This window comes from Gopherus evgoodei, chromosome 20 (assembly GCF_007399415.2).
Source record: "Gopherus evgoodei ecotype Sinaloan lineage chromosome 20, rGopEvg1_v1.p, whole genome shotgun sequence".
Classification (NCBI taxonomy): Eukaryota; Metazoa; Chordata; order Testudines; family Testudinidae; genus Gopherus; species Gopherus evgoodei.
In genome coordinates this window covers 16,989,816-17,003,993 of record NC_044341.1, presented here as the reverse complement: position 1 = coordinate 17,003,993, position 14,178 = coordinate 16,989,816, and the positions used below count along the sequence as shown (strand labels likewise).

The 14,178-nt window shown below is 58.0% G+C and overlaps 1 protein-coding gene across 1 annotated transcript in view; it reads left to right on the top strand.

Annotated features, from left to right (window-relative positions):
• Nucleotides 1–13,951, top strand: part of FOXO6 (forkhead box O6) — a 108,462-nt gene extending 94,511 nt beyond the window's left edge. The window contains exon 2 of the mRNA XM_030539196.1: nucleotides 7,142–13,951. Coding sequence (XP_030395056.1) covers nucleotides 7,142–8,554 — 1,413 coding nt within the window. The 3' untranslated portion in view covers nucleotides 8,555–13,951. The remainder of the gene's footprint in view (nucleotides 1–7,141) is intronic.
• The last annotated feature ends 227 nt before the right edge of the window (nucleotides 13,952–14,178 follow it).

Genomic DNA, 14,178 nt, shown 5'->3' with positions numbered 1-14,178 from the left:
AGGGCGAGCTGAGCATCCCGCTGTCAGAACAATGGGCAGTCCACCCACATCCCTCCCCTTCCCCCAGCACCCCTCAGCCCAGAGGAGCTCCTGGCTCGTCCCAGGCGCTGCAGTGTACCTGGCCCTGCAGCCGCAGGCTCCTCTGCCCTCGCCTTGCCAGGGAAGGTGGCATGGGACGCTGGCTGGAGCTAGCAGGGCACAAGTGCATGAAGGCCCGTCCTTGCAACCTGAAGCGGGTCAGGGCCTGCCTCTAGTGGCCTGGGCACAGAGCCATTCTCAGTGGACAGGCATCCACACCATCAACAGTGCCAGGCACCTTGCTGGCAGCATCAGGAGGGAGGCCGAGAGCTGGGCGGGCTCTGGAGACTGGACTTCCCTCGCCCCTCAAGACTGTAGTGCATTGATGTGGCTATTGGCAGAGCTTGGCCTGGCATTCCCCTGCCGAGGGGGCGCTGTGTCCTGCCCCTGCCCGAGGGAGAGCTGTATCCTGCCCCTGCCGGAGGGGAAGCTGTGTCCTGCCCCTGCCCACGGGGGCGCTGTGTCCTGTCCCTGCCCATAGGGGTGTTGCATCCTGCCCCTGCCCAGGCTCTAGCAGCTCTGGGGATATGACCCATAACTCAGGGTTAGAGAATGAAGCGCCCACCCCTTGGCAGCTCCTGTCGGAAGCTCCAGGCCATCTATCCCTGGGCACCAATCCCCTGATTAGAGGGTGGCACGTGGTTCCTGGACTGGGAGCCTTGCCCACCCCAGGGCACTTTGTGCTGTTGCTACCAGCAGTGGGGCTCTGCTGGTGGGAGCAGTGCGAGGAGCCCGGGCAGACGGTCATTGGCGTTGCAGTCAGGGCGTGAGTTAGCCTCTCTCTGCCAGCTATTGCCGGCGTCTGCCCAGCAGGGCGCCTCACACTGCTGCCGCGGCAGGGATGGTTCGGGTGGCGGCGGCAGAAGTTTGCACTGTGTCCCTTGTGGGGCCCAGGCTGCAGAGCACAGGTGCATCCTGCATCTTGCTCAGCGCTGGGCATCAGGGGGTGACGCAGCCTGAGGAGCCACTGTGCCAGCGCTCCAGGAGCATCTCTGCTACTGTCGGCCAGGATGGGCCGGGCTGTTAGCAACAGCACAGAAACATCACCTGGTGGGACAGGGATTCCTCGCGGAACGGCTCTGACAGGCCTGGGGGCCAGCCTGGGTGAGGGCAGGAGGGCATGGCTGGCTCGGGCACCAGGCACTGTGCCAGCAGGCAGAGGGGAGGCTGGAGTGGGGCAGAAGGCCGAGAGAGGAGTGGGGGGCAGGAAGCAGTGGGCTGTGGAGCTGGATTGGGGCAGAGGGATGGGGGTAAGGAGGAAGGCAGAGCGACTAGCCCCCTAGGTGCTCTGGGCTGGGTGGGGCGTGTCTCCCTGCTGCCCATGGCTGTGTGGTTCCTGGGGACAGCCAGCAGGCTGCGAGGGAGCGGAGGGCCAAGGTGCTCCTTGCCCATGTGCCCCACAGAAGCCCACAGCAGTGGCAAGTGTTTCTTGCCTGGGTGCCCTGGCCTGAGCCCGTGTGCGGCAGCCTGGCCAGGTGGCACTGGGGCTGTTCCGTGCTGAGGGCAGGCTGGGAAGGGGTTAACGGCCAGCCCGTACCTGCAGTTGCATTTTAAAGATGTGAAATTAAAGCTCGTAATTTATTCTCCCCACACGCGAAGGAGCAATTAGTTCTAAACACGGCTTAATCAGTCAGCGCGAGATTGATTTCTGTAGACTTGGATTTGGTGGCTGCTGGCGAGGAGCCAGGCTGGGAGCAATCTCCAAATAAATGAAGTGCGGAGAAGGAAGCCATTACATAATATGATGGATGGGCCCAGAGCTCGCACGGCTCCTCATTAGTATGCCACTCGAGTCTGGCAGCCGCACCAAACTTTCTTCCAGGCACCTTGGCAACTTCCTTCTCCCCTGCCCCTTCCCCCAGCTGCACTGGGGCTAAACTCTTGCTGCCTTCCCCAGCACACTCAGCTGAGGCTCAGGGCCGGGACAGACACCTGGACCAAGGAGCCTGTTCAGCCACAGGCAGCCCTTCTGCAAACTCCCTGATGTTCCCATCTCTGGTTTCCAGCTGGCACAGAATGCCCTCTGCCCAGGCCTCAGGCCTGGTCTCTTCCACCCTCAGCTCTGCATTGTGCTGGGCACTGGGCCTCCTACAGAGGAACCACCTTTATCCCCATTTCACAGACAGGGAAACTGAGGCACAGCCAGGCACATGCCTTTCTCCAAGGTCACAAAGTGAGTTGGTGGCACAGCAGCACGTAGAACCCAGGAGACCTATCCTGGTCCTTCCCCTTCACCCCAGACCAATCTCTGAAAGGGGCACTGTCATGGTATAATTCCCCACTCTGAACCTTAGCGTCCAAAAGATGGGGTACCAGCATGAATTCCTCTAAGCTCAATTACCAGCTTAGAACCTGTAGCGCTGCCACCAACCAGGAATTCCAGTGCCTGGTACACTCTGGTCCCCTCAAAACCTTGCCCAGGGACCCCCAAGACCCAGACCCTCTGGATCTTAACACAAGGAAAGTAAACCCTTTCCCTCACCATTGCCTCTCCCAGGCTTCCCCTCCCTGGGTTACCCTGGAAAATCACTATGATTCAAACTCCTTGAATCTTGAAAGAGAGAGGAAAATTCACCTTCCCCCTCCTTCTCTCTCCCCCTCCCAGACTCTCTCTGAGAGAGAAAGTAATCCTAATACAGAGAGAAAATTAACCTTTCTCTCCCCCTTCCCTCCTTTCTCCCCACCAATTCCCTGGTGGATCCAGACCCAGTCCCCTGGGGTCTCACCAGAATAAAAAAACAATCAGGTTCTTCAACAAGAAAAGCTTTTAATTAAAGAAAGAAAAAACAGTAAAAATTATCTTTGTAAATTTAAGATGGAATAGGTACAGGGTCTTTCAGCTATAGACACTGGGAATACCCTCCCAGCCTAAGTATACAAGTACAAATAAAAGTCCTTCCAGCCAAATACACATTTGCAAATAAAGAAAACAAACATAAGCCTAACTCGCCTTATCTACCTAGTACTCACTATTCTGGACATATAAGAGACTGTATCAGAGAGATTGGAGAGAAACCTGGTTGAACGTCTGGTCCCTCTGAGCCCCCAGAGAGAACAACACCCAAACACTAACAGCAGACACAAAAACTTCCCTCCCTCAAGATTTGAAAGTATCCTGTCCCCTTCTGGTCAGGTGACAGCCAGGCTCACTGATCTTGTTAACCCTTTACAGGCAAAAAAGACATGAAGTACTTCTGTTCTATTAACTCTTACTTATCTGTTTATGACAGGCACTCAAGGCAGCAAGGGGGCAGAGGGGCTCATTAGAGAGCAAAGCACAATCCCCACCTGTCTGGTGGGGTCAGGAGTGAGGCAGCCTTGGGGAGCATTCATCATGCCACCTCCCAATGGCCTGGTTTTCTGTAGCGTCCCCACAAGTGACACATGCTATTGGCAGCTGCAGGGTGCCTGCTGGGAATTCCATCGGCAAACTCCCCCGAACTCCGAGGAATAATCCCCGGGTCACAGAGTAACACTCCCCACCTTCCGCGTGCGTCATGCCTGGACTTCTCTGCTGTAGCATCAAAGCATGGAGTGTGAGCAGCAGGGCGTGGCCCTGCCTGGTGCTCCCGCTTTCAATAGTGTCAGAAACGCACCCGTGGGTGAGAACAGTGCTGGCATGGCACAGCTGGGGGAGCTGCGGGAGTCTCCCACATGTACATGTGGCTTGGGCAAGCTTGCGTGTTCTCTTCCCAGGGTTTGGCTGCACCCTGGGAGAGTCTAATCACACCAGCCCTGGTGGGCTGTGAACGCAGAACCCAGGACACTCCAGCATCAGATGGGCTCCTGCTGCAAGCAGGCAGCACTGAGGTGGCTGCAGAAGCACCTGGCACCAGGATTCAAAGGTGCTGCTGAGGAAAAATCCGGGTCGGATACTACCACGCCCATGCCTGTGTACCATGCTGTCCTCCTCAGGTACCTCAGGATGTGGCAGGGGAAAGAGCCACTCAGGGGGACTCACCCTCAATAGCTAAACTCTGCATTTGTTGACAGGAGAGATGGGCCCGAGACATGGGCCCCAGAACTCACATGCTCTGGGCTTCGGGCGAGTCAGGACCACACCTTGTATTTAAGGGGAGGATTTGGGGGCGGGATTTGCCACGCTGGGGAGGGGATCCCCGCAACGGTTTGCAAGCAGCCCTTGTGCCGTGTGTGTGATGCTGGGGGATGCGCGCCCTGCCCGCGGGCAGACTCCGATCCGCGTGCAGCATGCGGCTTCCTGCTGTGAGCGGAGCCCAGCTGGTTGCCTGCTGGCCAACTCTTCACACTGACTTGCTTCGAAGAGTTGCCATTGGTGCCATGGAGCCGGTCCCTAGGGGACATGTTGTGTCTGCTCCGGTGCATTCAAGATGGCTGGGCTGACCCTTCCTGCATGTGGGGGTGGCTCCCGATTTGCTGATACAGATGATGGGCTGAGGGAATTGGAGGGAGCTGGGCCTGAGCCCCCTGGACTGTAGCATCCCCACTGCCCCGACCTAGGACTGGGCCAGGAGGGACCCACTCACCCTTAATGGGGAACCACACACCTCCTGGGGGTGGTGCTCTGGTCCAGCTAGTGGCACTGAGACCACTTGAAGTGAGAGATAAAAGGAGTCTGCTCACCAGCCTTCACTAGCAGCCAGGTGGCTTTTAGCTCATGCTGGCAGGAGGGATAGCTCAGTGGTTTGAGCATTGGCCTGCTAAACCCAGGGTTGTGAGTTCAATCCTTAAGGGGGCCATTTGGGGAATTGGGGTAAAAATCCAGGGATTGGTCCTGCTTTGAGCAGGGCGATGGACTAGGTGACCTTCTGAGGTGATTTCCAACCCTAATGTTCTATGATTCTATGCAGAGGCTCATGCAGCTGAGGTTCCCCGGTTCAATCCCACCCGTTGACACCTGGAACCTGTCAGCGTTACACAGAGTTTGAGCACAACTAGGCTCCTAGCTGCAAGGTCCATGAGCCTGCAGGTCTCTGCAGCCTGACTTGCTGCTGGCGGCTGAACTCCCCCCAGAGCCAAGGCCCATCCCAGGCCAGGCCCATTTCTCAGATCTGCCCCCTCTGCCAGAAACACAGAGCCCCAGGATACTTTTCAAACCAGACCCTTCCTGCCACGGCACATGCCTCTCCCTCGGGGCTGACCCATCCTGCGTGTGGGGATGGCTGTGTAGTCAGTGGGCTAATGCGCTGTTGGAGAGCGTCGGACACTGTCTAGAATAGAGCAAGTCCAGTGCCAGCCTAACCCAGAGGCTCACCTTTGCCCTGGGCCACAGGGCGAGCGATGCAGGAGACAGTGTGCAGTAGCTTTGGAAATGTTTTCTTCATGGGTGTGAAGGAGGTGCGGTGTTCGCCATGAAATAGTAGCCAGGGCTGGTGAGAAGAGTCTGAAGCCAGCCCAAGCACAGGAACAGGGAGTCCCTGCCCACCGGGGGGCTGGGAGAAAGGGCCTTTCTGCCAGGCTGGTGAGAGACTGGGCACGTGCCTGGCGTCAGTGAGGCAAGCGGGATGGGTGCGCTGGGTCTGAAGAGGACTGTGCATGGGCTGTGCTGCAAAGGAGTCCCTGAAGGAGGGCTCCAGGAATCTGTGCTGGGGGAGGGGGATTGGGAGTGGGACCAGGGAGCCCTTCTTGCAAGGCCCCGGTTGCCAGAAACTCAGGGCCTGGTTCTGATCCCAGTCACACTCTGACATCAGTGTCACTCCATCGGCTCCAGCGGAGCTACTCCTGATTTACACCAGTGTGAAAGCAGAGTCAGGCTGGAGAGGTGTTCCTGTCCAGCAGCCTTTGTGCAATGGGTTGGGAGTCTCAGTGCTGCTCCTGGGGGGCAGCCCCGCTGTGGCACAAACAGGTCCTTTTGCTGCAGCCACAGCAGAGAGGCCAAGGACTGAAGGTGCCATGGAGAGTGAACTCCCAGTGGCCCTCGCCCGGCCAGGCCGAGGCATACTGGCTGTCTGGGGTGAAGGATGGAAGAATCCCATGCACTGCTACAGACTAGGGACCGAGTGGCTAGTCAGCAGTTCTGCAGAAAAGGATCTAGGGGTTACAGTGGAAGCTAACGGCATTTTGGGCTGTATAAGTAGGGGCATTGCTAACAGATCAAGGGACATGATCATTCCCCTCTATTTGGCATTGGTGAGGCCTCATCTGGAATACTGTGTCCAGTTTTGGGCCCCACACTACAAGAAGGATGTGGAAAAATTGGAAAGAGTCCAGCGGAGGGCAACAAAAATGATTAGGGGGCTGGAGCACATGACTTCTGAGGAGAGGCTGAGGGAACTGGGATTTTTTAGTCTGCAGAAGAGAAGAATGAGGGGGGATTTGATAGCTGCTTTCAACTACCTGAAAGGGGGTTCCAAAGAGGATGGATCTAAATTGTTCTCAATGGTATCTGATGACAGAACAAGGAGTAATGGTCTCAAGTTGCAGTGGGGGAGGTTTAGTTGGCTATTAGGAAAAACTTTTTCACTAGGAGGGTGGTGAAGCACTGAAATGGGTTCCCCAGGGAGGTGGTGGAATCTCTTTCCTTAGGGGTTTTTAAGGTCAGGCTTGACAGAGCCCTGGCTGGGATGATTTAGTTGGGAATTGGTCCTGCTTTGAGCAGGGGGTTGGACTAGATACCTCCTGAGGTCCCTTCCAACCCTGATGTTCTGTGATTCTATGATTCTTGCAACACCACCGCTGTTGTGGGGGGAGAGGCTCCTTTACCCCGGCTGTCAGAGCCCTTGTTAAGTCCCCAGCTGCCCAGGTTAGTGCATGTCAGAGCAGGTGTGCCCTGCTCCTGCAGTGCATCAAAGGGAGATGGAGACAACCCCGCAGCTCTTCCCAGCCATAGATCTCAAAGCACTTGTATCAAGGAGTCAGTATCATTATCCCCATTGTACCAATGGGGAAACTGAGGCACATAGTGGGGCAGTGACTTGCCCAAGGTCACCCAGCAGGCCAGTGGCAGAGCAGGGAATAGAGCCCAGCTCTCAGGGGTCCTAGTGCAGTGCTTACTCCACACGCACCATAGGGAAGCCACTAGCCCCGGGGCAGAGGCTCAGGGGACTCTCACTGACAGAGGCTCTTCGTTCTGTTGTCTCCGCAGAACTCGATTCGGCACAACCTGTCCCTGCACACCCGCTTCATCCGCGTGCAGAACGAGGGCACCGGCAAGAGCTCCTGGTGGATGCTGAACCCCGAGGGCGGCAAGACCGGCAAGCCTCCGCGTCGGCGCTCAGTGTCCATGGACAACAACAGCAAGTTCCTGCGCATCAAAGGGAAAGCCAGCAAGAAGAAACAGCTGCAGGCGACTCAGGAGCGTGGGGAGGAGAGCCCGTCCTCTCAGCAGGCCAAGTGGTCTGAGAGCCCTGCCTCCCACGCCAGCGATGAGTATGACGCCTGGGCCGACTTCCGGACACGGGCCAACTCCTCGGCCAGCACGCTGGGCGGGCGCCTCTCCCCAATCATGTCCAGCCACGAGCCGGATGAGCTGGAAGAGGATGACGGCACCCCATCCTCCCCGCTGATGTACCCCAGCCCCTCCAGCACCATGTCTCCCTCCCTCAGCAGCAGGTGCTCTGTGGAGCTGCCCCGGCTGACCGACCTGACCGGCACCATCAGCCTGAACGAAGGGCTTGGTGAGAGCCTGCTGGACGATCTGCAGGACAACTACAACATGAGCCCTTCGCAGCCGCTGCCCTCGGGCAGCCTCAGGCAGAGGAGCTCCAGCTTCACCTTCAACTCCAAGTGCTCGACGCTCGGGGCAGCCACCAGCACGTACTGCGGGACCATCTACAGCCAGCCCGCCATGAACCTGCTGCGGCGCCTGCCCATGCAGACCATCCAGGAGAACAAGCAAGCTACCTTCTCCCCCACCGGCTCCTACCGGAACGCCTCGCTGCAGGACCTGCTCTCCTCCATCTCCTACGCGCACAAGGAGAGCATGGCTCAGGGCGAGCCGCCCATGGCCCAGGCCAGCGTCCTGGCACCGTCCCGCAGCCACAGACAGAGTGCCCTCATGTGTGGAGGTGGGGAGCTGGGCTTGTCCTCTTACCCCGCCCATTCGGCCTCCCTCATGAAGAGCAACACTTTGTACCACCCGTCACCAGCCAGCCACCACCCTGCTGTCAGCAACAGTGCCTTACCCACTCCTATCAGCCTTCTGAGCTTGCCTAGTGACTCCTGCAGCCTGGCAGCCATGCCCCACCATGGGCATCTCCATCCCTACGTCAATACCCAAGGGGCACACATGAGCTTGCTGGATTCCCTCCAGGGCCCTTACCAAGGGGTGATCCACCCCCCTGTTTTGGGCCAGGACAGGTTCCCAGCAGACCTTGACCTGGACATGTTCAACGGCAGCTTGGAGTGCGACGTGGAGTCCATTATCCTCAATGACTTTATGGACAGCGACGAGATGGACTTCAACTTCGACTCGGCCCTGCCCCCGCAGAACGGCCTCAACATGGCCACGCTGCCCAGCGCCCCCCAGCCCCCCAACCAGAGCTGGGTGCCTGGCTGAGACGAAGCCAGATGCTTCCCACCAAGGAATCACCTGGGGAACAGTGACACAGACTTTTTTTTTCTTTGTCTTCTGCCTTTATTTGTTCTGATGGGCTAGAGCCATCTGTTAAACCTGAGAGCCACCCTGAGCACAAGCCGCAGGGTGACAGAGCCGTCCGGGCGCAGGACACAGCCCCGCCAACCAGTGCAGACCTGGGGTTCACCCGCATTGATGTGTGCACCAGACTAGCTAGCTCAGGCTGTGCTGGGGAGCCCCAGGCCCACTCCAGTTCTTTCCCTAGCACATCGGGTGTGGGCACAAAGGCAGCCTGGAGTCCGTCATGCCCTGTCCCTCCTCCGCCCTTAGCGGGGTTCCCAGGTGAGGCAGTGCAGAGGCTGGGCCCAAGGCATTCGCATTTGTCAGAATAAGCTTTCCAAATGGCTCCACCTTTTGTGCTCATTTGGTTTGGTTCTCCTGGCTAGCTACAGGGGGTGGCAGCCCTGGAGCAGAGGCACAGTGACTGCAAAGGCCCTTGGTTTCCAGGGCAGCTGCAGCCATCAGGAGCGGTTGGCTGGCTTCCCCCAGCAGTCAGCGCTAGTGTCAGCCTGCAGCCCCCTCCACCCACTCACCCGGCAGCAAACCAGTGGATTTCTGTGTACTGTTTAAGCCTGTTCTAGAACCTGATATAACCCAGGGTAGCTGGAGAGCCAGGGAAAGCCTCTGAACTCTGGAGCTAGCAGCTGGGGCTGCCTGCTGGCAGCACCCACGCACACGGGGCTACCTCCAGAGTTTGCTTCTGGATTCTGAGCCAGTTTGATCTCAGCCAACTTTGGGGATGGCCACATTTTCAATCATCAGTGCCTGCAAAAATCCCAACCCACCGACGACTTGCAGCTGTCTGTATACAACATGCAGGCACAGTCGGTGCGTGCGTGGGCGGGGGCACAGGCGTGCATGCCCTGAACTGGCTTTGCAGGTGTGTGTTTTGCAGGCCCAGGAGCCTGTGTGAGGCTCTGTTGGGAGGGGCATGCTGCTAGCCTGGATCCCTGCTGGAGAGGTAGGCGGGGGAAAGTTGAAGGTGGGGGGGGGAGTTATTTATTTGATTTTATGCACTCTCTTGCCATTGAATAATCACCTTGTTAGAAGAGCAAACGGGCGAGCCGTGCTGGGAGCTGGGGAGGCAGTCTGCAGGCAGTGCGTGCTCTCGGGAGATGGTAGTTAATATCAGGGATGTGCAGAGGGCTGGGAGATGATTGCAAAACCTGGATCTGGCTTGTGATGCAGAACATCCCCAGAGTTTGGGGTGCTCAGTGCCAGGGCACTGGACCTCCCCATTGGACTTGGGGTTCAAACACCTGCCTCCCTCTTCAGAGCTCACTGTGCCCCTGCATTTTCAAGACCAGCAAACCCTTCCCTCCCCCGCCCCAGGGGTCGTATGCAGGCTCTGGGCAGGTGCCCGGGGCTGCCAGGCAGCAGATAGGTGCTATTGCTGCCCACAGCAGGGAGCCACTGGGGCTAACTGTCAGGCAACCTGCTTTCTGAGCACTGCCCACCTGATCTGGGCTGGCCGGGCCAGCTGTGCAGAGAGCACGGCGTTTGGGGAGGATCCTTCCCAGTAAGTGAGAAGGGCCCAGAAGAGCTAGGAGTGGCTGGCAGCTGCAATGCAGGCACCACTGGGCAGTGGGCTGTGCTGGCCCCAAGCCGTGCAGGAATCCCTACCCATCGGCTTGTGTTCAGCAACCACCGGCCTGAGGCAGACCCAGAGCCCCAGGGCATCTCCAAACTGCCCAGGACCTTGTAGACAGTCCCTGGCTCTCAACAAGTCGAGCCCAAACACTGTCTGAGCTCGGGCTGGAGCCCTTCATTGGGGATCCAGCTCCTCCTTAACCAGGGCCCGGCTCCTGGCTCTGAAATGAAGACACATGTTGTTTCCGCTGCGCTTTGCTCTGCGATCCCCGGTTGTTGGACCCTGAGCCTCTAGCAACTAGGGCGCAAACCCCTGGGTGGGAACCGAGGTTTCTGTGAACTCTGACTGTAGGACACAGGCCTGGCACTTCCCAGCAGGGGGGAGGGATATTTGCCCCCCAGTTGATCTTCCAGGGCCCCAAAGTATAGTCAGAGGCCAAACTATGTAGTGAGCGACCCAGCGCTGAGCAGTGACAAACTACTGACGCCAGAGCCAAATTTTATTGTCTTAAATTCCGAGATTCCCCGGGTCTAACCAGGCCTGGGCTCCTGGAAGGCTGGTTGTGTTTTAAACAGCAGTCTCCAGGGACCTCAACACACACACCAAGAAAGGGACCCTAGAACTGGCCCTGGCATAATCCCACGTAGCTGGGAACTGGGGCTCCCTGGCTCCGTGGGGCAACCAGGGTTCTGTGGCCAGGTGGTGTAGGAAGTGCCTGGAGCCTCCTGCATTGGCCCATGGAGCCTGTGGCTCTGTGGTCTGGATTCAGGCTTGTCCCCCACAGGAGCAGCCAGCACAGGCACATCTGAAAGGCAGCACAGATCCCAGCTGCTGAATGGGAGGAGATGGTCCCTGTCCCTACGTAAGGTGGAGCCCTGAAGGGTGTTGCCCTCCTCCGTGGGGCTGTCCCATGCCCCTGCCCTGCAGCCCCCCTCCTTTCTCTGTGAAAGGCCCAGAAGCACCAAGCACTGTCTGGCACAGAGAAAGGGATCGGTTTGTTAAAGTCCCCATCTCTCTCTCGCACCCCTCCAGCAATTCTCCCAGCCCCCAGCATCACAGCTGCTGCATCTTCCAGGGGCCTGATGAAGGCCATAGGAGACCTAGCAGCTGCTCCTTGCCTGGGGCAGAGTGGCGCCCTGCGGTGGGCATATGCCATGTCCTCTCGCCTCACCCAGCCAGGATCTATCAGGTACCCGGCGTGTGTCTATGGTGGGAAATAACAAAGGAGCCCATTGATGTACCATTGATGATATTTGCTCCAGGTACATAGAGATCGTAGTCTATTTATAAAGACATTATTACCAATTAATTATGTTTACATTGTTGGATCATGTACAGAATTTAATATATTCTATTCTAGATATTCTTTCTCAGAGGCTTTTTTAAAAATTATTATGATTTGGTTGATAGCATACATTCATCCAGTCAGTTTCGACACTCCCATTCTGTTTTCAGACGTATTTAATTCATTGCAGAAAGAAATCATCAATGACAGATGGGTATGAAATACCCAGCCCCCTTGCCCTGCCCTAGCCTGGGGTAGAGAGGAGGGGTGTGGCATGGTGCTTTGCTTACCATGGGGCTGGCGGCTGCAGAGCTGGGACCACCTATTAGCACCAAGAGTGTTCGGGGAGCAGTGTTGCCCTGTGTGGGGGAAAGGAGGGAGCTACCTCCTTCCAAACACCTGATCTTCCAGGCACATCCCCAGCAACACGATAGAGGAGGATGCCGTTAGGCACTGGATGGCATGTGCCCCTGGCACATGGCATCAGGCAGGCACCCCACCCGCCCCTCCCAGCACCAGCCACACGCTTGGGGCTTTGGATCCGGCATCAGTGCATCACCCTCCCTGGTGGCAGGGCCAGCGGCACAGGCTGGCACAGCCCTTGCCAGGCTTGGCTTTGCTGCAAAGTCTCTGCCCTTCTCAGGTGCTTTCGTTCCTGCTCTGGGAGAGAGGGGATGGAGAGGGGAGACATGCCATCACCTGGCAGGGAACCTAGCCCAGGGCAGGCCTGGTTCTGTCCTGGGGATGGAACAGGCTCACGGGGGTGCTCAGAGCCCAGTCACCACTCCTGCTTTCTGCCAGTCTCAGGGACTCTCCCTGCTCTCTGCAGCCCGGGCGCCTCTACCTGCCCCTGCCCCAGCCCCCGGAGCTCAGAGCCAGCTGGGCCTTTCAGCTTACACCCCTGCCCCCAAGGAGATGGGAAGAGGGACAGAGATGCCCAGGGAGCCCCTTGGCCTTGCCCAGCCCTGAGTATCTGTCGGTACTGAGAGGAGGCAGCCGGAGGCCTCAGCCAGAGAAGAGCTCCCCCCACCCCCGGCATTCCCTGTGCCTGCTCCCCTCGCCCCGCCTCGCCGTGTGTTTGACCTGGGATGCCAGCCCCAGGCACGTCGTCTTGCGAAACTGTCTGTGGTTCGTGACCGTGGGGTTGTCGTGTTTACGGTGGAGTTGTGTTGGTAAGCATTGTGTGTGCCGTCGTTGTGCAGTGCGAGGGGTGTGGTGACAGGCAGGGAGCTGGGCAGGGCGACCCAGCGACACCCACGCCCTCAGCCCCAGGTCTGCGTGGGGGAGTTTCGGTGCAGGATGGGAGGCGCCTGGGCAGGAGCCAAGGGACCTGTGCAGCACCCCGAGTGCCGGGGGGAGCGGAGAGGAGGGCTGTGCGTGTGGGCCAGGGCTGCTCGGGGATCGGGACGGAGACGGGGGTGAGGCACATCAGGATGGATTAGGTCGGGGGGGGTCAGTCATTCCCTTGCAGCTCCATTTCCCTCCCGGCCCTGGGCCCCCGGGCTCCTGTATGCAAGGGTCAGACGATACGTGCACAGGCTTGGTCTGGCCCCCTGCCCCCCACCTGTGTAGAGACTGGGGCTGGAGAGCTGCTCTCCCTGGTGGAATTGCTGCAGTTCTGACCCCCGTCAGGGGCTGCCAGCAACTCCCCACTGCAGCTGAGGGGCATGGGGCTGCTGACGGCCCAGCGCGCTGTGAGCTGGCTCCATGCTCTGGTGCTGTCTGCACAGGCCCACGGCGAGGAGCCGCACGAGTCTGGGTAGGCCGAAGCTCTCTGTCCTGTGAGCACACGGCTGTGGTGTCTGCACTACACAGGCTGTTGTCATGTGGCTTGGCCATGAGTCCACGTTTAAACACAGCTTCGGTGTCGCGTCCAGGGAGTTCTAGAGACAGCTGGGCGGCCCTGCCTAGCCACGCTGGGACTCCAGGTCAGTGGCCATGTGCCAAGCCACCAGCCACTCGGCTCCTAGCATGGCTGGGAGCACAGAGAAGGAGAAGGCCGGTTCTTTGATTTGAAGGACTCAGGGGGGTTATTTTAAATCTTCCTCAGGACATGGGTCCCCAAGCACAGCCCATACTCAGCCCCCCTGAGAGACTCCTCTTCTGGACTTCCCACCCAGTTCCCTAGCACACTGTCCCCCTTTGCCCCGTGCTCCCAGCCTGGCTCCCACATCTGGCCTGGTGGGACCTGGCTTCAGTGACTGGCACACAAGCCAGGAGCAACCTGATAGTGGAGCTGGCTCCCCAGAGGGACTGGCTCCAGCAGTTTGCTTTATACAGATGTTTCAGTTCATTCTTTCCCTCATATTTATAACTGTACAGACTTGGGGGGAGGGTTTCGGACAGGCTGTTATCTCTCACCGCACATATATTGTAGGCAATGTAACCTTCTTGATTGTGCTATTAGAATTCGTGTATGTGGCAATGTAAAGAACTGTGTATAGTGCATTGTACAGCATATTTTCATGAATAAAATTGTTTTAAATATTACAAGTATGGCCAGTTGACTTCCATGCTTGTGGGTGAGTATGTGTGTGTTTGCAGGCGAATGTGTGTGCGTGTGCATGTGCGTACCCCTGTGTGTGCGTGCAACAGATGGAGGGGTCAGTGAATGTGGTGTACCAGAGGGGGCGTTGGAAGGTTAAAGCGGGGCACAAGTATAATAATCAA